This window comes from Callospermophilus lateralis, chromosome 1 (genome assembly GCF_048772815.1).
Source record: "Callospermophilus lateralis isolate mCalLat2 chromosome 1, mCalLat2.hap1, whole genome shotgun sequence".
NCBI classification, from domain to species: domain Eukaryota; kingdom Metazoa; phylum Chordata; class Mammalia; order Rodentia; family Sciuridae; genus Callospermophilus; species Callospermophilus lateralis.
This window is the reverse complement of record NC_135305.1, coordinates 222315525-222341057: the sequence shown is the minus strand read 5'-3', so window position 1 is coordinate 222341057 and position 25533 is coordinate 222315525. Positions and strand designations below refer to the sequence as shown.

The 25533-nt window shown below is 52.5% G+C and overlaps 1 protein-coding gene across 3 annotated transcripts; it reads left to right on the top strand.

Annotated features, from left to right (window-relative positions):
* Window positions 1-863: 863 nt before the first annotated feature.
* Window positions 864-25133, top strand: Chaf1a (chromatin assembly factor 1 subunit A). 3 transcript variants are annotated; one of them, XM_076872138.1, is made up of 15 exons: window positions 864-1017; window positions 3704-3754; window positions 5699-6558; window positions 11959-12015; window positions 14345-14547; window positions 14926-14986; window positions 15353-15421; window positions 16823-17049; window positions 17450-17594; window positions 17721-17801; window positions 18221-18313; window positions 19193-19451; window positions 19910-20379; window positions 24022-24121; window positions 24515-25133. In XM_076872138.1, exons 1-15 carry the CDS (start codon window positions 966-968, stop codon window positions 24613-24615), a joined length of 2829 nt encoding a protein of 942 aa, XP_076728253.1. In that variant the 5' UTR covers window positions 864-965; the 3' UTR covers window positions 24616-25133. The 3 variants fall into 3 exon arrangements, with proteins under 3 accessions (XP_076728253.1, XP_076728244.1, XP_076728261.1); XM_076872129.1 differs by having other exon boundaries at window positions 17426-17594; XM_076872146.1 differs by lacking the exon at window positions 864-1017 and adding an exon at window positions 1367-1384 and having other exon boundaries at window positions 17426-17594.
* The last annotated feature ends 400 nt before the right edge of the window (window positions 25134-25533 follow it).

The following is a 25533-nucleotide window of genomic DNA, read 5'->3' as shown; positions in this document are numbered from 1 at the left end:
CCTGCATGATGTAAACAATTCCATAAAAATGGTATTTATGCATTCACTCAAATATTAGTTGAGCGCCTACGATCACTGCCAGGTTCTGGTGATGGATGAATGATACTTGCCTTCATTGAGCTAATGACAAAAACAAAAATTAGTTATTAAAATTGATTTATTAGTCAAATGATACCTTAATATATAGCCATAGATATCGTCAAGAAAAGGAAGTGTTGCAAGCACTCGATTTTGTTACAGATGGAGGAGGTAAAGGTTTCTTGACGAGTCGATCTAAGATCTGAAATATGATAGAAATCTGCCAGGAAAAGAGCTGCCTGTGGAGGAAACAGGCTTGTGCAACAATCCTGAGCATTAAAACAGAAACATCCGTTTTATTCATTCTCTCCGAATATATCTGCTGCATACCAAATGCTGCTGATGGCTGCCCAGACTCTATTTTATTACTCATATAGAAAATTTCATTTTAATTGTAGTTGCTATATTCAGCAAAAGTCTAATAAGGATAAACTCAAATCCTCAGAGGCCTCATCTAAACCGTAGTTTCCAGTTGTCTCCGGCCCCCCTTAACCCTATCCCACACGCTCAGCCAATCGCAGTGCGTAGCTTTCAGTTAGACATCTCCCATGCCCAATCACAGGGCTTCTTATTCCAGCCAATGAGCGGCGACCGGAAAGGAGCCCTACCTCGGCTCGCAGGAGCATCAATAGAAGAGCCACAGGGGGAACGGAAGCCACGACTCTCGCGAGGATGTTCCCGGCGCACCTCTTTCCCGAGGCGGGATGTCACGTGGTGCGGCCTCGCCCAATGGGCTCACAGACTGCAGGGGTCGCCGCGGTTCCCGCCAAATACGAGCGCGGCGGCCGTGGCAGCAGTGGCGCGGGAGGGAGGGCGAGCAGCAGCGGCCGCTGGAGCGGAGCCCGCGCCCCCGACGCCCGAGAAGAGCTTGAGCTGCCGCCGGAGCGATGCTGGAGGAACCGGAGTGCGGGGTGTCGGGTGCCAGGGGAGCGGCCGCAGGTCGGTTCGGGCCTGCGTGAGGGAAAGGGGCGGCGCGGCCTGTGCGAGCAGAGAGGCCGGTTGGGGGTGGGCTGGCCTCTGGGCGCGAGCCTGCTGCTCCGGGCCAAGCGTGCCGTCCTCGGAGCCCTCGGATACCGGACAGGCGCCCAGTGACCCGGAGGACGCCCTTCTTGACGTTATTGTTGCAGTCGCGGTCATATATACAAATTCCTTCTTCCTGGCGCCTTTGCATCACTTAGCCCTTCTAGGGCCTCCTGTGGATGACGGGCCGGTGGTGCCTGGAGGGGAAACAGGCCCCAGAGGTGGAGGGCCAGCTTTGCTTCTTACCGAGTGCACTGTGTCCTAAGAGAGCTGGACCTTGCAGCAGGTGGGGAAACCGAGGCTTGAGGTCACATCGGCTTGGGGGGGGGGGGACTGAAATCAGAGCAGCTGCCTCTGGGGATCTGGGCAAGCCCAGCCAGGTAAGAGGGCTGGGTGCTGCGGATTGCCAGGGAGCTGGGCTCCTGCCTGCTGTGCGAAGTTGCTTTCTCCTCCCTGTTTATTGGAAGGGGTCTTTCTAGCCTACAGAGGCTTCCCAGAACTGGGGGTGGTCAGCCAAATAAATCCAGACTGCCCTTCTTTCCTGCTTGACTCCACATGGTAACTCCAGCATTTGGCACAGTTCTTGGCACGCAGTAGTTGCCCAATAAATGTGTGCTGGTTGAATGAGTTAAGGGCCAGAAGGGATATCTATTAGTCTAGTCCAGGGTTTCTCAGTCTCAACACTATTGACATTTGGGTCTGTCCTTGGCACTGTAGCATGCTGACCCACACCCACCCCATGCCAGCAGCAACCCTTCCTCAACCAAAAATGTCTCCCAGAGGCGCTGGGTTTGGATCCCTGCACCCTCCTTTCAGAACCATTGCTCTGACTGGGATTTCACAGACGCCTGCATATGACTAATAAAGTCTGGGAGGACTCACTATCGTGGAGCGGTGATCTTGGTGATCTTTTTATTTAACCAAGTCAGGATGTCTAGTTAAAAACATAAAACCAAATACCACTTGTTACGACCATATTATAACACGAAGTCCGTTTTAAGACCAAATAAAATTAGGAAGGATGTAATCTCAAAAGAGCAGTTGGGCTGGGGCTCTAGCTTAGTTGTGGAGTGCTTGCCTGGCATTTGTGAGGCACTAGGTTCAATCCTCAGCACCGCATAAAAATAAATAAATAAAGGTATTGTGTCCGTCGACAACTAAAAAAAATCTTTTAAAAATAAAGAGCAGTCTGTAACACTATACACAGGAGTGTTGAATATATATCTTTGAATAGTCTGGTTCCTCGAGAGGGTTTTTTTGTTTAGTTTTTTTGTAGTTGCAGAAGCCCCAGCCCTGGGTGGGTCCTTTTGTTATTGATCTGATGTGGTTTCTGGGCACAGGGCATGTCTGTTTCCCCTTCAATTCATGCAGGTGACTCTCCTGCAAATAAGACCATGAGGTTATCCTGAAAATAATAAGTGGCTGAAGATTATGGCGGGAGGGGATCTATGTTTTTATTAATTCACTTTAAAAGATCAGAAAGAAAACATGGGCACCTTATTCTCCAGGCTTAGGTCAGAGTTGGGTGGTAGGTGGCAATTTCAGCTGTGGACAACTGAGTTTAGAAAAACCCAGTCTGATTTTCACGTAGCTTTTATAAAATATGATTCCCAAAATAAGCTAAAATAGATTTTTCTAAGCCAGATTGCCAAGCAGGTGTGGTCTTGTATGCTTAACATAACTGTTTAAAGATATTTATCCAAAGACTTGGTTCTATTCATGGTTAATTCTGCATCAACTTTGGTATTGTTAGATGCTTTTCTTGAGATTTTTTTGATTTGGAAAACTTTTCTCCTTTAATGGAGCACTTCAGCTCCTGCCTGACAAGTTGAAAGTACTTTCAATTGTGTTTCCTTCCTACGCTCCCTTTAAAATGAAAATGAATTCTTTCCTGATTTACAAAGCTAGTGGTGATGTAGGGGGTGGGTTAGAAAAGGATATTTTGGGGGCGTGGGGAAGTAAATAGGAAAATGTGTTTTTTCTCATATTTACCTTTACTCAGTTCACTCCTCATTGTTCCTGTTACTATCTTGATTGGTTCCCAGTGTGTTCCAGAGCCCACGCTAGGTGTTCTAGGTACCTATGAAACAACTCATTGCTGGCATAGAGCTGCCTTTTTTTTTTTTTGGCAGGAGGCATAATCACAAATATTTCATTGTGAGTGCCAAAAAGAAAACAAAACAAGATATGGAGGTAATCTAAGGCAGAATGACTCAACTTATTAACATTTTGAGCCAAATGACTCTTTGGCCTGGAGGGCTGACCTGTTCATTGCAGGGTATTCAGGAGTATCTCTGGCCTCTACCAACTAGACTTTATTGTATTTTTTTGGCAATTCTGTGGATTGAACCCAGGACCTCATACATGCTAGGCAAGTGCTTTACTAATGAATGAACTACCTCAGCCCCCTAACTATGCCCTAGAGCACACCTAAGATTTCCCCCTAAATAACAAATGAAAATGTGTCTAGGCGGTGCCCAGCATCCCTAAGGGGCAGTGGGCAGCATCATACCCACTTGAAAATCCCCTTGGCTCCGTGTGTATATTTGCTAGCTTAATGTTTCTAACACTTATTAATTTATCCTTTGCCATTTTTTATTCACAGCCATGGATTGCAAAGACAGACCAGCTTTTCCAGTTAAGAAGTTGATACAAGGTAACACTCTGGACACAGTTAAACTTTTATTCTGAATTTATCTCTTTCATTGTCTCCTGGTGGGGTCCACAGTGAAAGCCTTCATGGGCTGGAGGGAGGACAGTTACTCCCTCTACAGGTTGATTGTCCCTTATCTAGAACGTGTGGAACCAGCAGTATGTCAAATTTCAGATTCTGTTCTTATTTCGGAATACTTATATGTACATAATGAGCTCCCTGGGAATGGGATCCAGCTGTTCACTGTTTCATATATGCCTTATACACATAGCCTGAAGGTAATCCTACAGTATTTATAATGTGCCTGGGTTTTGATTGTGTCCTGTCACCTGAAGGTGGGAGTGGATTTTTCTTCTTACATGTACTGTTGGTGCTCAGAAAACTTTAGATTTTGGAGCTTTTCCAATCAGGGATGCATAACCTGTACCAGGAAGCTGGGAAACCCATTTTGGGTACTGAAGATTGAACCCAGGTGCCCTTTATCACTGAACCACATGCCTAGCAGTGTGTGTGTGGGGGGGGTGCTGGAGATCGAACCCAGGACCTTGTGCATGCTAGGCAGGCGCTATATCAACTGAGCTATATCCCCAGCCCCAGAAACCCGTTTTTGTACCTTAGCTTCCCTTGGGAACAATAGTGATCCAAACCCACCTCTGTAGGGTTTCTGTACCTCAGCACTTATGAGGTTTTGTAATTTTTCCCCCCTCCCTGGGGTGCTGTTCTGTAGACTGCAGGGGGTTCAGCAGCATCCTTGGCCTCCCAGTAGATAACAGTGGCCTCTAAGTTGTGATAACCAGAGGCATCTCCAGGCATTGCCAGATGCCCTGGGAGACAAACTGCCCCTATTGAGAACCACTGTTGTACAGGAAGGTTAATGTCCCCAAATCCTTTTGTGTGAAATAGGGAGTGTATTTATCCTTAATCCAGAAGCAGCTGGATTGTATAAACTGGGTTGTTTGTCTAGTTTTCCTGCAGCAGTTTATGTCCTGTGGAAATTGACAGCAGGATTGGTGTTGGTGGAATTTTGCTGAGGGCATGTGTCCAGAGGGTGAAGACCTAAGGCAAAGCTGTAGAACTGGACAGAATCCTTGTTTTTAAAACTGAGAAAGTATACATGATCCTGAATAGGTTGATTTTATTTGCTCTATTACATTACAAAATAGTGTTTTTGAAATGCTGGTTTGGCATTTAGGTGGGTGTAGGCTTGATGTAAAGTCCATTTGATTGAATTTCCTCGCACTCCTCAGGTGTTGGCTACACATCTCTTACAGCCAGCCTGAGCCAGCCAGGTGCTGGGAAGACAGTTGACTGATGAGGAAATCTGGCAGCCTGGAGTGCTGGTACTACAAAGAGAAATCTTTTCATGAGGATCTGTTTCTGCAAAACCAGAAACAGTTATCTTAATGGGTTTTTTTTACCCACTATAAATACATTTGGGTTTTGAACTGGATCTTGATCAGAAAATCTTAAAATTTTGGCAATATCCCTGTTAAAAGATTGTCGTCCCTCGCCCCCGCTTTTTTTTTTTTTTTTAATGAAGACTTTGTACAGCGTGAAGCAATAGTCTCATCCTGTCCCTTCCCCACTTCTTTGTTGTGCTAGGGATGGAGCCCAGTGCCTAGTGCATGCTCCGAACACACTCTGTCACTCAGCCACACCCCAGCCCTGAGAGCACCATTTTGCTTATTTTTCTTTTTGCGGCACTGGGGATACAACCAGGGCCTTACACATGTTAGGCAAATGATCTACCACAGAGCTACACCCTTAACCCCCAAAATTCCCTTCTTAAACTTGAAAGTTTCCGCCCAGAGTGCAGCAAGTTTTATTTTCTTTTTCCAATTTTTTAATTGATAAGGTGAATAATTTTCAAGCATACAGAATATTAAAGTATTTATTGTCACTGTACACTTTCACTGAAAGGGCAACCTCCTTCTCTCTTCATTCCAGCCCGTTTGCCGTTCAAGCGCCTAAATCTTGTCCCCAAGGAGAAATGCGAGGATGTATCAGAAGACATTGGAAGTTCCCAGAGTGTTTCTGTGGAAGGGAAAGTCCCCGATTTAGAAACATCTTTGGACAACTTGGAGAACAACTGTCATATGGGTTCTGACCTAGACTTCAGACCAAAACTTGTCAATGGGAAGGGTCCCTTAGATAACCTCATAAGAAATAGAATCCAAACCAGCATTGGCCAGAACATGGTCATTGTTGATTTGACGGAAGACTCCAGCGACCAGCCAGACAGTACTGTGGACCATGATGAATTTAATCCCGAAGCCTCCCTCTTAAGGGAACCTGCCAGTGGGATCGGAGAAGACCCAGGTCAGGGGCTATCAAGGATCATTCACAGCCATGGTCTGGCAACCTTTCCTGCAGAAACCCTTTCAGACATTCCTTGTAAATCAGAAGAGGAGCCTGTTGGCTCTGAAGCCCTGAAGAGGAATGGCAGCTCTCAGGAAGGTGCCCCTCAAAGCTGCTCAGAGCCAACAGGGGGCCCAAGAATGTGCCCCCAGAAGGAGCAGGACAGTTGGAGTGAAGCCGGAGGCATCCTGTTCAGAGGGAAAGTTCCTGTGGTGGTCTTGCAGGATATCTTGGCAGTGGAGCCTCCTCAAGCCAAGCCTCTCAGGACACCCCTGGACAAGAGCATGGCCTCAGAGAATGAGGCTCTAGAATCCTGCCCTGAGGAAGACTCTGCCCTTAGCCACTCACCCCTGAGCTCCTCGTCCACCAGCTCACCTGAGGGGCAGTTGGCTCCTGGAAGACAGCATCGTGGTCCCAGCCCTTCTTCTACCTCCACGCCTGTCCACAGAGTGAGTATCTCCACAGAACCCCAGGTCCTGGTGCTGCCTGGGCCCTACACTGGGTCTTGGGACTTACTAAATATGCAGAATTCTCTCTGATAGTGAAATCCATGAGTTGTTTGGTTCTGTGTGTGTTGTGGAGGGCTGAGGATGCTATTCAACATGGTGCCCATATCTCGTGGAACAACCGTTTCAGCCTTTGTCACCCATACCTGATTGATAGCTGTGTTGGTGAACAAAGACTGTGGGCAGGTGTGCCCTCACTTCCTACTTGAGCTTTCTTTCCTCCACTCCTTCCTTCTGCCCCAGTGTAGACCTGTTGGATTGTCTTTGAAGTGGCAGCAAGACAATGGGCAGATGAAAGGGAAACTAAAATCCGCTCTTGGCAGCAATGCTACCTTCTTAACCTCGTCTGCAGTGACAGGGATAGGAACATGAGGGACCTGTCACCATAGTAAATGACCCAGAAAGGTGACCTTCAAAGAATGTGCTTCTTGCTGGGCACGGTGGCACACGCCTGTAATCTCAGTAGCTCAGGAGGCTGAGTCAGGAGGATTACGAATTAAAAGCAAGGTGCTAAGCAACTTTGTAAGACCCTGTCTGTAAATAGAATAAAATACAAAATAGAGCTGGGGATGTGTCTCAGTTGTCGAGTGCCCTTAGTTCAATTCCTGGAACCAAAAAAAAAAAAAATGTACTTTTTAAATATTTATCCTAAATTATAGGTGGACCGGCATCTTATTTTACATTTATGTGGTGCCAAGGATCGAACCCAGTGCCTTATCGGCGGACACAACATCTTTGTTTGTATGTGGTGCTGAGGATCGAACCCGGGCCGCACGCATGCCAGGCGAGTGTGCTACCTTGAGCCACATCCCCAGCTCCCCCCCCCTTTTTTTTAATATTTATTATTTAATTGTAGATGGATATAATACCTTTATTTTATTTTTATGTGGTGCTGAGGATCGAACCCAGGGCCTCACACGTGCTAGGCGAGTGCTCTACCGCTGAGCCACAACCCCAGCCCGAGAATATGTGCTTCTTTAATGCTTTAAGCACACCCATGTGGAAAATGCTTGGGAGAAGGAACATTTTGGATCTGGGAATATTTGCACATATATAATGAGATATGTTTGGGATGGCACCCAAGTTTAGGCACAAAATTCATTTATGCTTTGTGTACACCTGTTTTTTTGTTTTGTTTTCTTTGTGGTGTGGTGCTGGGGAGGGAACCCAGGACTTCAGACATCCTGATCACTGAACCTCATCCAGTCCTTTTTCTGTGCCCTGTGCAGTAGCCCAGTCTTTAGTACACAACATTCTGAATAGCATTTGTCCCATAGGGTAGAGTATAGAGTCCTCTGCCTGTGGCGTCATGTTGGTGTTCAGAAAGTTTCAGATTTTGAAGGATTTGTGGTTTCAGATTTTTGGATTACGAATAACCAATCTTTATTATTTCTAATAAAGCACAATGGTGAATTTCTCAATTTTCTCATTTTTAAGGTCTCAAAGGTCCAGGCACACGGTTGGGGATATAGCTCAGTTGGTGTAGAGTGCTTGCCCCGCATGCACAAGGTCCTGGGTTCATTCCTCAGCACCACCAAAAATAAGGAAAAGGGTCCAGGCACAGTTGCATACACCTGTAATCCTAGCATCTTGGGAGTCTAAGGCAGGAGGATTGCAAGTTCAAAGCCAGCCTCAGCAATTTAGTGTGACCTCATCTCAAAATAAATCAAAAAGGGCTGGGGATGTGGCTGAATGGTTAAGTGCCTTTGGGTTAAGTTGGTTAAGTTGCCTTGGTACAAAAATTTAAAAAGGTCTCAAGAATGAAACTCATAAAAATCAGTCCAGAATCCCAAAATGTATTGTTTGATTTGATTGTACTTTTGTATGTTCACTTTAAATCTTTTAAGTTGCAGTTGGACACAATATCTTTACATTGTTTATTTAGTTTTTTATGTGGTGCTGAGGATCAAACCCAGTGCTTCCCATGTGCTAGGCAAGTGCTCTACTCTTGAGCTACAAACCCAGGTCCGCTTTAGATCTTTATGTGATTGGATCTTAATTAGTACCGGAGATTGAACCTAGGGGTGCTTAACCACTGAGCCACATCCCCAGCTCTTTTAAAAAATTTTTTATTTTGAGAGAGGGACTTGGTAAGTTGCTGAGGCTGACTTTGTACTTGAGATCCTCTTGCCTCAGCCTCCTATTACTGGGATTACAGGCGTGCATTACCCAGATGGGGCAGGAGACTTTCACTTTGAAAAACAATGATCTGGCTGGAGATGTGGCTCAAGCGGTAGCGCGCTCGCCTGGCATGCGTGCGGCCCGGGTTCGATCCTCAGCACCACATACAGACAAAGATGTTGTGTCCGCCAAATACTAAAAAATAAATGTTAAAATTCTCTCTCCCTCTCTCTCTATTCTCTCACTCTTTCTTTAAAAGAAAAAGAAAAAAGAAAAACAATGATCTGGGAACTGCCTTTTTTAGAAAATACCAAGCTCTCTGGAAAAGCCAAAGGTTCTTTTTTGCTTTACGACCTTTTACCGTGTAGTTTGTTTGCAATTAGGTGTGAAATTTAGTGTATTTTATTGATGATACAGGATGAATGTTCCATAGACGGCAGTCATGATGCTGGACCCTCTGGCTTGCCTTGATGTCAAATGAGCCCAGGTTTCAGGTCTTTTCCATGCAGATGAATTTACAGCCAGCTGCATGGCTTGCAGCTTCTGCATCTCTGGGTGAAAAGTCATGCATACGTGTACTGAGCAGCGGTGACTGTAGGTCACTGGGAGGGTGTGCACATGATAATGCTATTCTATATAAGGACATGAACACCTGTGGGGGTTCTGGAATCAGTGGACATGGGAAAGGGGGCGTGACCCATGCAAGGGTTACATTTCATCAATACACCTTGACCTCGGGACCTCCTGCTGAATCTGCCCTGGGGTTGCCTCTTGTCCTTTTCTGATCCTCTGCATGGGAGAGATCCCTCAGAAATACACAGTAACCTTTTGTTTCCTCATGAGAGATATGTGTCACTCATCCTTGGAGGGGAAGTCGTCTTTTAACTGCTCTGTTCTTGCTGTGGTGTGGAAGGGTGGTTGCTGCTGCTGCTGCTGCTGCTGCCGTCCTCACTGGCGGGGGGCTTCTGCGGCCTCTGTGCTGTGCCATGACAACATGATAACCCTCTGCACCACCTTGGGCTGCTGAGAGACTGAGCACTTGCCAGCTCATAGGGGCGCGTGCGTTCCTTGTTGCCGTAGGTTGGACTGCTCTGGGGCTGTCACCTTCCTGCCTTGGCTCCCCTGCTGTTGAGTTTCTCTCTCCTGTGCCTAGAAAATCCTCGTCCTTGAGAAAATGTCAGAACCACTGGGTCTGGAGAGGCTTTGCAGGTGCTTTAATACCCAGACTCAGTGGGGTCCATCTTGCAGAGACCATGGTTGGGTTTGTGCTTGAATTTCCTCCTAGGGTCCTGGGTCAGGCCTTGGCTGGAAAGTTGCTGTCTGGCCAAGCTCAGGTGGGCAGCATGTGCCAGAATCGTGTGATTCAGAGTAGCTCTATCAACACCAGACCCTATTTGAGGACGGTTGTATCAGACAAGAAGGGCCATGACATTCAGGGAACCAGTGGCAGTGCTGGTCTGGAACAGGTGGCAATTGCTGGGGCCCTTGGATATTCCAAGCCTGAGCCTGCTGTCACATGAACCTGCTCCTCCTGGGGACCCAGTGCTTGAAGCCTGGTGGCAAAGGGAAACCTCCTGCAAGGCTGTACACACTAGATGAGGCTGAGTAAGTCTGGGCACAGCTCGGTGAGCGTGTGTCCCCTCCAGTCCCCTCATCTAGGAAGCTGGCTCTCATTGTGCACTGGACCGTCCCAACACAGAGGGCAGCAACAGAGATGCCGCCGCTCACACTTTCTGTTAGGCCCTTTAGTGTGGAGGTGAAGCCCACAGACTCGGCAGACCATCAGCGTTTGTTGAGACTCACCCAGCAGAAGCTGAGCACAGCCGTCATGCCATAGCAGGTGCTCACCTCCCATGTTCAGTGGGTCCCAGGAGCTAAGGACGTCTCCTGGGTTGTGTCTGATTCCATGCGTGGTCCTTGGCAGAGGTTCAGATTTTCTAGTTAAAGATGTCACTTCAAGGCACTGGGGATGTGGCTTAAGCGGTAATGCGCTCGCCTGGCATGCGCGGGGCGCTGGGTTCAATCCTCAGCACCACATACAAATTTTAAAAAATAGATGTTGTGTCCACCGAAAACTAAAAAATAAAAAAATAAATAAATAAATAATGTCACTTCAACACAGCCTTGTGCGCCTGTTGGAGCCTCTCCAGGTTTATGGGCCTTTTCTTTTTCAGCCTCCTCTGCGAGTTTGAATGGAACCTGGAGAGTTATTTCTCCCCACTGTGCTTGGTTTTAATCGTCTGTCCGGGATACCTGGTGGAAGGTGCATGGGCCAGTAGTGTGAACTCTTATTCCAGATATGCGAGTGTAGTTCCCTTGTCTTGGCTGTGCATGTAGCCTCCTTTCAAGGTGGTAGAGATTTTTGTGCCTAAGAGTCTAGGGCTGTGGACCAGATCTCCGCCCCTGAAGCTGACTGTTTTCTGAGAAGCAGAGTTGAGTTGTGGCTCCATGGTTAGCACTTGCCTGACAGGTGTGAAGCCCCCAGTTTCATCCCCACCACACACACAAAGGCAGAGTATCCATCAAAGGCCCACACAAGTCCAAGCTGCAAATATGTTTTATTTACTTGAAGTTGTACCAATTTTTAGATATTATGTTAAAAATTTGCTTGTTCCCGGGCTGGGGATGAAGCTCAGTTGGTAGAGTGCTTCTCTCACGTGCACAAGACCCTGGGTTCAATCCCCAGCATGATTCAGGTGTCAGCTCCTCCTGGGAGTCAGTGTCTCTTGGCTCAGGTTCCAATAAGAGCTCCATCCCTTGGGAATGACAGGTCCTATCTCCCTTGCTACAAGTCCCTCTACGCCTTTTTTGCCTGTGGCTTTTATTTTTGAGCTTGCCTCTGGTTTCTCCTGCACTCAGCGCCTTTGGTCCTTCCTTTATCTGCCTCCCCACCCTCCCTCTTATCTAGTCCCAGATACACGCAGGTACATGCACATTTATTGGAATCTGTGACACCGTGTTGACATCTTGGTTCTGTTGGTAGGAACATGGGTGGCTGTGAAAGGATGAAGTGTATCCTGTTTTGCAAAGACATTCTTAATAGTGGTGGCCTCCTAGTTGCCACCACTATTCAGGGAAGGTGTCTATTGGGAAAAGTGATTGAAACAATCCCTGCTTAAAAATAAATCTCCTGGGCTGGGGCATTCCCTTACCTAGCATGGTGAGGCCCTGGGTTTCATCCCCAGTCCTGCAAGAAAGAAAACAAATGTCTTTCTATTTCAGATAACCAAGAAATTCGTCAAAGGGTCCACAGAGAAGAACAGGATGAGACTGCAAAGAGTAAGGCGCTTTCCCTGTAGGAGAGCATAGTCCCACTTGCCTGCTATGCCTGTTGGCCTTGTCACCAGCAGAGCCCTTTGCTCCTCCCTTGTCCCATTTTCACCTTCCCTGACCATCAGGTGACGTTGTGGACATTGTAGCTTGTGGGTTACATCACTTTTTGCTAAATCCTAGGGTTTTGCACACCGCCTCTTCCTAGCCTAGGAGTAGGGGTGGTAGTCCTCTGCCTCAGTAGCTGGCCACTCACAGGCCTGGGCGTGGCTTGGTGGTAGAACCTTGTTCAGCAGGTGTGTGGCCCTGGGCTCCACCCCTAGCACCAGAAGGAACCTGATCCCTGCAGCCCTGTCTCTTCTGAGGAATTTTAGTCCCTACACTAGAAGAGTGAGGGGCTGGGACTATAGCTCAGTTGGTAGAGTGCTTGCCTTGCATTCACAATCCTAGCACCACCAAAAATAATAATAATAGTAATACACTAGAGGAGTGATAATTGTTAGTGGCTCCCTGTCCAGCTTTGCTTCTGTTAATGGGGTTCACCATGTTCGGGTGTGTGCTTATGTGTGTTACTGGGGATTGAACCTAGGTGTACTTTGCTACTAACTTATGCAGCCCTTATTTTATTTTGAGTTGGGGTCTTGCTGATTTGCTGAGGTTGTCCTTGAACCTGCCATCCTCGGGCCTCAACCTCCTGAGTCACTAAGATGATAGGCGGGTGCCACTATACCCAGCTCATTTGGTTCTTATTATGCCAAAGTTCAGAGACAGCCACTGAGGTACCCCATCCCCTGCAGCTTAGGCAAGGGGCCCTTTCAGCAGTTGGCTCTCAGTTCCCCAGGGTTTCCTGGGCCTCATTACAGCTGCACTCAGGTTTTTTGTGCTGGGTATTTAAGCCACATGCTAAGCTCATGCTCTACCTCTTAGCTGCACCCCAGCCCTGTATTCCTGCTGGAATTTCAGAGTCTCCATAAATGTCGAGAAACAGCCTCAGGTATAGCTAAAGACGTGCTTTACCTGGGATTTCAAGCCTTGGCTTCCTTATTTAGCACCTGGGAGCAGTCCTCCCCATCCTGCCATTGTGCCCGTGGTCTCGTCTAGGACAGACTTGTCCCCTTTCTTGGGCATCTTCCATCTCCTGTGGTGTTGCATAGGATTCTTGACAAGTCCCTGGACAAGAAATGGACACTCGGACACTCTGTCAACGTGATTGGAGGTCCATCAAGGCAGGGTCAGCATGTTTCTTCACGTGTGGGGCAGACGAGCTCTTCACAGCTGAAAGCTTGGTCCTGTGGAAATAATCTTGGCTGTCCAGGAAGGACGCGTCCACCCTCGGCCAGTCGGGTGGCTTGTCTGAGGGTAATATGGGGATTGTAGTCAGCCAGTGCCTCGAGCCACAGACCACCTTTGCAGAACAAAGCACCGTGAAGTGAAGCCCACCCTCCGTGGAAAGCCTCAGGGACACTGGTCATTGAAGCCCCCAATACCATTGACATTACCCCAGCCATTGAGGTTACTCTGTCCTTTCTTCACATGAAAGATGGGTTGAAGTTTTAGTTAGATTTTTATTTTACTTTGTTTCCTCGTTTACTCTCACCTGGTAAGACTCGCTCATGGGTCCCCTGGCCTTGTCTCGTCCCAGTCTTCTTTGTCACTCTGTGGTTTGGGGTGGCAGGTGGGGGGTGTTTGTTTTGAAGGTAGGAGACGGAGCCTGGGTGTTCCTGTTTTTTTGACATACTTTTTTGATTGAATACACAGTTGAAATTTAATAGAGGAACCGGGCGTTGGGGCGCCGTGTCCTCTGGCTTTTGGTGTGTGTAGTGCTGAGAATCAAACCCAGAGGCCCTGCCTGTGCCAAGCAAGTGCCCTACCACAGCTTCACCTCAGCCCCTATTATCTTTTTTTTTTAAATCTTTGTTTTATTTATTTATTTTTATGTGGTTCTGAGGATCGAACCCAGGGCCTCGCAGGTGCCAGGCGAGCGCTTTACCACTCAGCCCCAGCCCCCCTATTTGTCTTTTAAATAGTTTTTTTTAAGTGCTCCATTTTTGTTTCGTGAGAGACAGGCTCCCGCCACGTTGCCCAGCTGGCCTGGAACTTGCAGTCCCCCTGCCTCAGCCTGCAGCCTAGCTGGAAGGCAGTGTGGCCACCACATCTGCGGTGTCCATGTTTTAAAGTCATTTTAAATGAATCTTCCGTTGCACCACCCCCAAGGCGCTGGGACGAAGGACTGGTGTCATGGCATGTTTTATGAGGGCACGAGATGCGGTGGCCTCTGGAGCTGCTGCTCATGCTTCCCTTCAGGGAGGTCCAAGAACCAACTGTGGTTGTCCCCCAGGATAAAGAGCAGTTGAGGGAAGAGAAGGAGAAGCTGAAAGAAGAGGCCCGGCGGGCCAAGGAGGAGGCCAGGAGGAAGAAGGAGGAGGAGAAGGAGCTGAAGGAGAAGGAGCGGCGCGAGAAGCGGGAGAAGGACGAGAAGGAGAGGGCGGAAAAGCAGCGGCTCAAGGAGGAGAGGCGCAAGGAGCGGCAGGAGGCTCTCGAGTGAGTGCCCTCGCCCTCCCGAGGCCGCCCCCGCCCCTTACAGGCCGCACCTCTGAGCCCCGGCAGCGGCCTCCACGGGCTTCCCACTGGTTACTGCACTGGGGTGACCGGCCTCCTGCCTGCCCTCCGCCTGGAACAGCTGCCGCCCAGGGGCTCCTGGGGCATGCGGGTGGGTGGGCTTTCCCGCCGGCTGGGCTGCCTTGTGTTCCCGCCAGTTCCCTGTCCAGCGTCCTCAGTTTTCTTGGTTGACCCTGTACCCCGGCTTTGTGGGAGATTTGAGCAGTTGGTGATCGGTGGGTGCAGACTGTGGTATTAACAGCCGAGTGCCACAGTCACTGCCAGCAGCCAAAACCTGAACCGTGGTTTGCTGTCTCACAGGGCTAAACTCGAGGAGAAAAGGAAAAAGGAGGAGGAGAAACGGTTACGGGAAGAAGAAAAGGTAGCGTGCTGCCCCCTGCCTCTCAGCTTCTGAGGCCGCGTGTTGGAAATGCCCTCTCTGCCCCCGCTACACCTGAGCTTTCTGGGCAGCTTGGTGACACCCATGGGGACCAAGTAGTCCGTTCAAATGCCACTGGTGTCACTGGCTCTCCGTGCTGGCTTTCCACGCTCCTGCTGGCCGGGCATCTTGACAGGACTTGGGCCTTCGAGGGTAGCTGCCATTCTGAGACTGGCCGCACTCCCTATATTGTGGGCTGATGGGTTTGTGGGCTACGGTCTCGTGGCCCTTTGCTCGAGAGTGCTTGGGCCTCGGTTGTGCCCTGAACACAGTGCTTCTCCACCCCACCCCATCCCTGTCTCTTCATAGCGCATTAAGGCAGAGAAGGCTGAGATCACGAGGTTCTTTCAGAAGCCAAAGACTCCACAGGCCCCCAAGGTGAGCAGCACCCCTCCCTGGCTCCTCATGTCTTGAGACTTTCTCCCTTCTAGAAATGAAGAGGGGTCTGCTGAAGACGGGGCCTCCATTTACCCAGGGGCACCTTCATTTCTGCTGGCGTCTGCAGGTTTCATATCTAGTCATTTCATTTCATCCCCGAAACAAAAATGTGCGTGCCTGGTAGCAGTGCAGAGCCGTCAGAGCTTGCCTGTGAGTGGGGACCTGGTGCTCAAGACGGGCACAGCGTGGAGCCGCCCCAGCCTGCTGGCGGCCAGACCTCCGCTCCGGGCTGCAGTGCACCTGGCTCTCTTCTCAAGGGAGTTACCGGGTGCTGTGCTGTGTGTTCACACCCTGTACACACGAGTGTGTACTTGAGGGTTGTTCTGAGTTGGTCTTGGTCTCTGTGTGTTCAGCCATGGTCTCAGGTTCTTGCCGTGGTACATTTTACATCTGTTTGATTCCTTTTTTTCAATTTTTAACTTTTCATTCCAGGGGTTGAATCCAGGTGTCTTCCACAGAGCCATATCCCCATCCCTTTTTATTCCAGGCTTACCTGGAACTTGGCCACCCTCTGCCTCAGCATCTTGGGTCCCCGGGATGACAGGTGTCCTATCATTCTGGCCATTTTTAAACATGTACTTCCTTGGCCTGGAGTGGCTGGATTCCAGGTGGTTGGCCTGAGGCTCTGTGGGTGCGCGTGTGCTGTGGCTACGCCCGCTTGGTCCACCTGTTGTCTGCACGTTGCCCAGTGCAGTGGTGCCACAGCCCACCAGCAGCATTTCCTCCTCACCCACACCGTGCTCCTCTGCATGTCCTGTTGCATGCAGACCCCGTGTTTGCTCACACGAGGGTGGGCCCTGAAGGGGGTGGCCAGAGGATCCGACCTCCCAGAGTTCACACTTGGATGAGACGGAGCAGCTGCAGGGTATTTCCAGTTCCAGGCAGTTTGCAGTATGGCGTGGCTCTTCTGGGCCCTGGGAGAGGAAGGGGTGGCCCACTAGACCCACTTCTGCCTCTGTCTCAGGTCACCTGTGTCTGTCCATCCACCTATTGAGGGGTAGCTTACACACACAGTAAAATTTACCCTTTGGGAGATGTTTGGTGAGTTTTGATAGGTGGTAGAGGCCTTGTAACTGTCTCCATGGTCAAGGCCTGGAAACTGTCCACCAGTCACTGAGACCTCCTCTGGTTCCTCCTCCTCCTCTCCCGGCTCATGAGCCACAGGATGGACAACCCTGGAGCTTTGCCGACAAACTTGGCGGTATCTCTGCTTTTGGATGTGTCCTTTGACAGTGGCCCGTCGTGGAGGCAGCAGGCTCTGCCTGTGTCCACCGCACATTTTCTCCATTGATGAGTGTCTTCATTTTCCACTCAGTGTCCCATTGGGCCACTCTTTTTCAGACTCTGGCTGGCTCCTGTGGAAAGTTTGCCCCCTTTGAGATTAAAGAGCACATGGTCCTTGCCCCCCGCTGTCGGGCCACCTTCAACCAAGACCACTGCCATCAGCTGGACCAGCTCCTCCAGCAGCAGAGTGGAGATAGCTCCTTCTTGAAAGAGCTAAAAGGCCGCCAGCCCCTCAGGTCTGGACCCACCAGGCTCTGCAGCCGGGACACAGATGTTTTCAACAGGTAGAGCCTGAGGACACCGTCCTCTGCCCACAGGCTTGTGAAGCCAGATGACAGGAGTTGGGTCCTCACCTCTTCCCAGGCACCTGCCTCCCTTTGAACCCTGCCATCTCATTGTCCCCACTTTCCCGGGTGGGCTCCTATTTCCAGCCTCTGCAGCAGAGGGTGGCCCCGTGCTCCTGCTGGGGCTTCCTAGTCCACAGCCCTGTGCTGGTGCCTGCCGTTGGGACATCCCCGCCATGTGCTGCTCCCTGAGCTTGGAGCCGGGCAGTGCTGCTGTTCAGCTTTAACCTGTGCACCTGTCCTTTAGTGGGTCCTGGGGTGCCGGAGGCGGGGAGCCAGTGGCAGAGGAAGCAGACTGGATGCCTTTATTTGCCAGTGACATGGTGATTGTGGGCAGCAGCAAGGTGGCTGGCATTCCTGAGCGGAGAAAGTTTGGCCGCATGAAGCTCCTACAATTCTCTGAGAATCACCGGCCAGCGTACTGGGGGACGTGGAATAAGAAGACAGTGGTCATCCACCCGCGGAACCCGTGGGCCCAGGACAAGGTAGGGGCTCTCAGGTGCCCAGGCCCACATGTCCTGCTGCATGCAGACCCCAAGTTTGCTCACTTCTTGGCCGTGCCCTTTCCCCTACCTGTCGACGACAGTGACACCCTATGTCTCTCTTTGCAGGCGCTGCTCGACTATGAGGTGGATAGCGATGACGAGTGGGAAGAGGAGGAGCCTGGGGAGTCCCTGTCCCACAGTGAAGGGGTGAGGGCAGGTCTGAGCACAGAGCGGCCCTTGTAGCCAGGTCTGAGACCCAGGCCTGGCCCGTGCTAGGCAGGTGCTCTGATGCTGAACCTCACCTCAGCCTGGCAAAGCCAGCCTGGGCCTCGCTTCTCTATGGAGGTGCTTCCTGTGGCGGTGGCATTGGAGGCAGCTGGCCCAGGGCCTGGCCATGGGCTCCACTCCTCCTCCTGCCAACTGTGCTGCCCGAGTCTGGTAGCCTGACTTCCAGCCACCATGACCCCATGGGATTCCCACTGACACCATGCTATCTGTAAAAGTGACCCTCCGTGTGGATGGAACCCGGGCCTCTCAGGCTGGATGGGAGCCCTGGCCTGGATATGAGTTTTAGTGACACCCACGTTGTTTCCTACATGACAGTTTATTCATTTTTACTCTTTGAGGACGATGATGATGAGGTTGGAGAAGATGAAGATGAAGATGATGGCTTCTTCGTGCCCCATGGATACCTGTCTGAGGACGAAGGCGTGACTGAGGTAAAGGGTGAAGGAGGAAGTGACTGGCTCAGAATTTCACCCAGGGGCTGGTGACGTGGTAAATGCCTGTCCTGGCCACTGGACTACCTGCTCCACTGTAGCTCCAGGTGGGTCCTCAGCCTGGGCTGGTTCGAGGTGGCTGGATCTGGACCTGGACCTGGTTTTGCCTGGGAGGCAGCAGAATGTGTGGAAGATTCCAGCTATGGGGCTCTCCTGGCAGAGCCCTGAGGACTGGTCAGCCATGGTTGGGGCTCAGAGGGTCCCAAACTTGCTCAGCTGGAGAGTGACTGCGCAGCACCACCTGTGGTCCCCAGCAGTCCCAGCATTCGGTCTCTTGGGCTCAGGGTGCACTGCGTTCTTGAAACTACTCCCAAGGTGTGGAGAACGTAGGACCCCATCACCAGCGGTCCCTCGTGCCTCCAGGTTGCCACCCTGCTACCACTCACCAAAACCTGCAAGATGAGCAGCCGTGCAGAAGCCACTCTGGGGCTCTACATCATCTGCCATGTCGCAGCAGTGGAAGGGGAGGGCTGCCTTCCTGTGTCCTGGTGTGCCCCCAGACGTCTGCCACTTAGAGGATGGTCTAGGTCTGGCAGGTGGCAATTTGGGGTTGTTGGTGGTGATCATACACTGACCAGGAAGGCAGCTGTGCAGTAAGTTGCCTGCAGGGCAAGATCGTAGCAAGGTCATAGCAGCATCTGACTTGCCTCCAGCTGTCGAATGTCTGGAAATGCCCTGCCGTGCCTCCTTCCTGAGGGCTGGGGGGTCGGCTCTAAGGCAACATCCTCCCCACTGGGCCTGGCTCTGTGAGTGGCTCCTGGCCAGGGCCTGGGTAGAGGGCAGTGGGAGCCCCCAGCAACTGTGCTTTCCTCCTGCAAGGAGTGCATGGACCCCGAGAACTACAAGGTGCGTCAGAAGCTGAAGGCCAAGGAGTGGGACGAGTACTTGGCCAAGGGGAAGCGGTTCCGTGTCCTCCAGCCCGTGATGATTGGCTGCGTGTGGGCGGCCGACAGGGACAGCTGCTCGGTCGCTGAGCTGAAGGTGCTGCAGCAGTTCACAGCCTGCCTTCTGGATACGGCGCCCTCGGAAGAGGAGCAGGCGCCCAGGGCCTCCAAGAAGGAGAGGAGGGACCAGCAGAGTAAGTGGGGGTCTGCTCCTGGGCAAGGCCGGCCTCAGCTGCCTGTCCTAGCTGGCTGTCCTCCGGGCCGGGAGGGGACCCAGGCCAGGTACAGACTCATGCTCTGCCTCTCTGCTCCTCAGCCCCATCTTGTCCTTGGTGACTTTAGTCATCGTCCTGGACATAGCTTGGAGCGCTGAGGAGTGGGAGGCCAGTTGTGTCTCCAGGGCACGTGCCGACTCTGCCTCCTCGCTTTTCAGAAGCCAGGGGCACAGTGGCTGAAGGAGCACGCAGGCGGCAGGCCCGAGCTGCCTGGGCGGTGCTGCTTTCCCAGGGACTAGGTGCACAGCCCTGCCTTGGGTCTGCTCCCCGGCGGCCGAGCCTGCACCTTGCACATGGTTGAGGACCTATATGGCCGTGTGGGGCTCTGTCTGGGTGCACCTTCTATCTGACCCACACCATGTCCCCTGTCCCACCAGTCCTGGCCCAGCTGCTCCCGCTGCTACATGGCAATGTAAACGGGAGCAAGGTGATCATCCGGGAGTTCCAGGAGCACTGCCGACGAGGACTGCTCAGCAGTGACGTGGGCGGCCCCCCAAGCCCTGCCTCCCGCCCGCAGACCCCCACTGCCACCAGCGAGGACGCCGCGGTGCCCTCTAAGGCCAGGCTGAAGCGGATTATTTCTGAGAACTCGGTGTATGAGAAGAGGCCGGACTTCAGGATGTGCTGGTACGTCCACCCGCAGGTGCTGAAGAGCTTCGACCAAGAGCACCTCCCCGTGCCGTGCCAGTGGAGCTACGTCACCATGGTGCCCTCGGCCCCCAGGGAGGACAGTGGCAGCGCCCCTGCTGCGGGGCCCAGCCAGGGACCGCCCGTCCCGCTGAAGAGGAAGGCTGCGGGGAGCATGTGCATCACGCAGTTCATGAAGAAGCGCCGGCATGACGGGCAGGTGAGCTGCCCCGGCTGCAGGAGCGGAGCCTGTGGGGCAGCGGGCCCTGCGGTTCCTGCCTTCTTCTGTGTTCTGGTGCTAGGGGTTGACCCCAGGGGCATGTGACCACTGAGCCACATCCCAGACCTTTTGAGAGACAGGATCTTGCTGAGTTGCTTAGGGCCTTGGGTTCCTGCCCAACCAAAGGCAGCCTGGGTTAGTGTTCAGTGTGTCCCTTTTGTCATGAAGTTGGCGTTGCCCTGTGGGCACTGACTCCTGAGACCAGCGTCCTGTGCACCCAGAGAGTGGTGCTGCGTGGGTGGCAGCTGGTGGGGAGGGTGAGAGGAGGGGGGCTCAGGCCCCTGCTTGTGTCTGCTTCACACTTGAAAGGGCCGTGGGGCAGAGGCCAGGTGAGGGCCTGGATACCTTGAGACCTTTCTCACTGTCAGAGCAAGGGGGCCTCTGGGAACTCCCAAGAGGATCTGGTGTCGTTGCTGTGGCTGTTCCTGTCAGCCCCAGAGTCTCTGACCTCATGTGGCTTGTATGCAGAGCTCCCCTCAGCAAGTGCCACTTGACATTGTGGAGGACCCGCAGATCCTTCCCTAAAACGAGAAGTGCTGGTTGGTCTGTCGTCGGTGTAAGCTGTGCCCGAGGAGCAGAGTCCCCTCTTGTCGTTCCTCCCAGGCCATCTGAAAAGGAACCCAGGTTTGGCTGCCTGGCACAAAACTAGCTGGTGAACCGAACGTCCCAGATTGAGACTGGCCAGGGCCCAAAGACACCCTTCTGTTTGTGTCATTTTTCATTTTCCAAGCAGCTGTGTCAGCCTTTGCCCCCATCTGCCCTCCCTGGGGACCCTCAGTGCCCAGTGCTCTATCAGGCCTCCTGTCCCCAGACAGCGTGTCCCCCAACTTGTTAGACATGGCTGTTTTCCCCCTTTCTCAGGCTGGCCCACGTCCCTCAATGTGGAGGACAGTGGCTCGGGCACGCGTGCAGCATTGGATGGAGCCTGGTGTGGGGATCTGCGCTGCATGGGCAGTGTGGTGCTTCGTTATTTTATCCAACCTCCAACAAAGAGGAGGTGGCGGTCAGAAGGTTTGGCATGTGACACGTTGCAGGTGGCGTCTTGTCTGCAGCAGCCTCAAGTAATCAGCAAGGTCTCCACCCCTCCCACATGAGGCTCCTCCAGGCTCAGCAGCACAGGGGGTCTTGCTGAAGACCCTGCAGTGCGGCCCAGGCCAGACCCAGCTTAGCCTGTGCCCCACAGTTCTGCCTCAGCAGGCCCCAGGGCTCCCTGAAGTCTGCATTTGTAAGGTACCCCCCACCCCACCCCCAGAAACTGATGGGAAGAGAAGTGGGTGCATCACACCAGGAGGCACGTAGCACCTGGCTCCCCAGTGTGTCCTGAGAGCTGGGCCAGCCTCCTGCTGTGGTCAGCTCCCTCCTCGTTGTCCTCTTCCTTTTTACACAGTACTGGGGTCGGAGCCCAAGGGCGCTCTGCCCCTGAATCACATCCCAGCCCTTTTAAATTTTATTCTGAGACAGGGTCTTGCTAAGTTGCCCAGGGTGGCCTTGAACTTGCCATCTTGGCTCCTCTGTTGCTGAGATTACCAACACGGACGTGCCACTGCGCCAGGCCTTTCTTCCAGCTCTTAGTCACCTCCCTCTGGGGAGGCTGGAAGGGAAGAAAGGGGCAGTTTTTTAGTTTTTGTTGTTTCTGAGGTGTTGGGAACCCAGGACTTTGTGCATGCTGGGCACTGAGCCCCTCCCCAGCCCTCAGAGTGCTCTTTAGCTGCCAGAGTCTGAAGAAAGGAGACCCTGACTCCCAGAAGACAGTCCTGGGCAGGAACAGCTTTGGGGTGTGCGCTGAGCAGCTCTGTGGCCAGAGTGCACAGAGGCCGCAGGTGGCTGCAGACGCCGGGTACCCCAGTCCTGCCTCCTTGGGGAGGACTGTTCCAAGACCCTAGGTGGCATGTGTATAGAGCTGAAGTTGGGGTCTTTATTCCCGGGGCTGTAAATGGCGTCCCTAGAGCTCAGAGTAGTGTGACATTTGGCCTCGGACAGTAGGGCTGCACTGGGCCTCCAGTCCCTCCTCGAGGACCTCTGGCTCTAGGGTGCTTCAACTATTGGGCCTCAGTTCTATTTTTAAAAGTGTAGGGCTGGGGCTCTGGCTCAGCGGTAGAGCGCTCGCCTAGCATGTGTAAGGCCCTGGATTCGACCCTCAGCACACATAAAAATCAATCAATAAATGGAGGTATTATATTCAACTACAGCTAAAAAATAAGCATTAAAAAAATGTTTAAATAGGGGCTAGGGATACAGCTCAGCTGGTAGAGGGCCTGCCTCACACACACAAGGCCCTGGGTTCAGCACCCCATAAACAAGATTCCATAGAGGGTCTACTTGCCCTGCAGCCAGGTAGCCCCTGTGACATGCACCTGGAGCCCCAGCTGCTGGGAGGCTCAAGCGGGAAGAAAGCTTGAGCCCAGTTCAAGGCCAGCCTGGGCAGCATAGTGAGACCCCGTCTCAAAAATAAAAGGCAAAGAACAGCAGGCGTTGGCTCCTGTTTCCCTGGCCACTGCGATCAGTGCTGGTGATGGTGGTGGTCAGCCAGCTCCTGGCTGAGGGACTCGTGGTCCCTGGCCCTTGCTTGGGCCCCAGGGGTAGGGTGCTGGTTCCTCTGGACATTCTGGATCTAAAGAAAGCCTTGCTCGCCCCACCTGCTCTTCCCTGTGCGAGGAGAGCCAGTGCTGCAGGCGGTCTGGGGAGGTGGGCCTGTCTACTCAGTGCTGGCGGCAGGAGGCCATCGGGCTGTGCTTTGGGCCAGCCGGCAGGGAAGCCAGGAAAGCACCTTGCACAACTGACCCCCTCGGGGCTGTCACTCTTCCAGGCAGATTTTTACAAAAGAGGAATTCAGAAGTGTCTCAGAACGGCCTCCCAGTTGGGGTGTGAAGCTGCCCCCGCTGGAGTGGGACCCTTGGTCACCGTCACTCATGTTGCCTGAGTGCTTATTCTCCTTGGGCAAAAGCCGAGGGCTCGAGCTTCTCTGGGTAGCAGCCCCTGTTCCATAGTCTGGGGCACTCCCACCGGCAGAGCTGGTCTAGCATAACGCAGAAGGGGGTTGCGAGGCCATGCCGAGGGAGCAGAGTGCCCGAGACTGCAGCAGAGAGCGCAGGCCGGCTCAGATCAGGAAGTGGGAGCTTGTCGACCTCTCAACCTAAACTGGAAACCTTTTTTGGGGGAAGGTACCAAGGATTGAACTCCGGGGCATTCAACCATTGAGCCACACCCCAAGCCCTATTTTATATTTTAGAGACAGGGTCTTACCAAGTTGCTTAGCACCTCACTTTTGCTGACGAACTCACTGTCCTGCCGCTGGGATTACAGGCATGTGCCTGGCTCAACCCAAAACAGAAACTATTTTTGTCCTAAGGCAGATAATGATGGTAGTTGTCAGTGATCTGACTTCAGCTCATTTAGAGAACCCCAGGATTTTCTTCAGCCACAGGTTCTCGGACAAACCATCAGGTTTAAAGAAGTTGTTGCCAGTTGCCGGGGGCCTTAGCGGGTGTGCACATGCAGGGAGAGGGGACTACCGATGCCCACCACATACGTGGCATGTGGGTTCCTCTCCCTGCTGATGGTCTGTGTGCCCTGTCTGTCCAGGTTGGAGCCGGGGATGTGGATGGCTTCCAGGCAGATACAGAGGAGGAGGAGGAGGAGGAGGATGGCGACTGCATGATCATGGATATCCCGGATGTTGGGGGTGAGAAGGGTTCCAACTCTGCATCTCATTCAGATCGACAGGAAAGGGGAGAGCCATCCAGGCAGAGGGACATGCAAAGGTTCTGCAGCGGGAATGGCTGAGTGGGAGGAGTGAGTGCAGGGTGAGGACAGGCTGAGATTGGCTGCCCGCCACTCTGAGTGAGGGGGGAGCTGGGACAGGGCCTGGGTGGGAGAGGACAGTATCTGACAGAGCAGGTGAGTGGGTCTACAGCTTTGGGGTGCCCCAGTGGTGACCTGAGCCTCCACTGGCTTCAGGGCTGTCCACCTCCTTCCACTGAAACAAGAAAAGGCTCCCAGAGCAGGGGTGGTGGCTCCTCACAGGGAGCCCCGTGGGTATAGCCAGCCACACACCCCTCCTTCTCACGCCCTGCAGAGGCCCAGGACCCGTGTGGAACCACTTCTGGAGCCGAGGAAGTAGTGAGAATGGACGTTAGCGAGAAACCACTGCCTGCCAGCCCACTCTGTGCCTCCTGAGCATCCCAACAGCCTGGCTGGCTGGGGCTTGTGTAGGGCGGTCAGGGGCCTCCACACGACCGGATATTTGGACCGGATACTTGAGCGTACTACCGATTCCTGTGTAAAGAGCACTTTGTCCTGCTTTGCAGACCTCCCTGGTCTGAAGAGTCTGTACAGGATGCCTGATTAGTTCTTGACGTTTGTAAAAATCATCCCAAAAAGTTGCGTATTAATCTGCCCTTGAATAAAGCATTATGAGAGGCGATGACATGCAGGTGCGTGCCCGCCCCTCAAGCTCCAGAGCAGGGGCGGGGCTCGATGCTTGTAAATGAACTCAAGCACCAGAGGCACCCGTGGCCCAGCAGCGCGGGCACCTGGACTATGTGGACGTGTATAAACTTATTCTCTACCCTGAGCCGCCTCGTCTCCGTCAGTCAGTATGCCATTTCTGTGAGCAGGTCCGCCCGTCCCTCCGCCCAGCATCTGAAAGCACCAACCATTCTGTTGGCCACTAAGTCCTTGTCCTTGGCTGACTAGTCCAGGCACCTGCTTCTCCCAGTTCCTCTTCCTGCCCTTCAGGTGTGAGGAGGGGTCCCATTCCTCACCAGGGCCCTCGGGAGCCAGTGTTGTGTGTCCCAGAGCAGGGAGGGAGGGAAGGAGCCCTGTGCTCAGGGCTGTGGTGACTGACAGCAGTGGGGGAAGCCGAGGTCTGGGCACTTCCTGTCCAAAACTAGACCCAGAGAGGGGCCTCCTGTTCTTCCTGCCCTGTGTCTAGCCATGACCCCACTAACCCCAAGAGGGACCAGCTGCATGCAGAGTGGCTTGGCACCGACTGGACAGCCCGCACGAGGTGGCCATCCCCATCCTCACCCTGACTTGCTCCCCCTGGCCCCACGTGGGTGTGGTGACAGATGCCCCAGGTGCAGGGTGAGGGCC

Excerpts from the sequence above, each read along its gene's own strand:
- Chaf1a (XM_076872129.1), top strand. The coding sequence starts at position 966 with ATGCTGGAGGAACCGGAGTGCGGGGTGTCGGGTGCCAGGGGAGCGGCC. Across the intron at positions 14,987-15,352 it reads GGTTACGGGAAGAAGAAAAG|CGCATTAAGGCAGAGAAGGC; the intron begins GTAGCGTGCTGC and ends GTCTCTTCATAG. Across the intron at positions 19,452-19,909 it reads GGAGAGGAGGGACCAGCAGA|TCCTGGCCCAGCTGCTCCCG; the intron begins GTAAGTGGGGGT and ends CTGTCCCACCAG.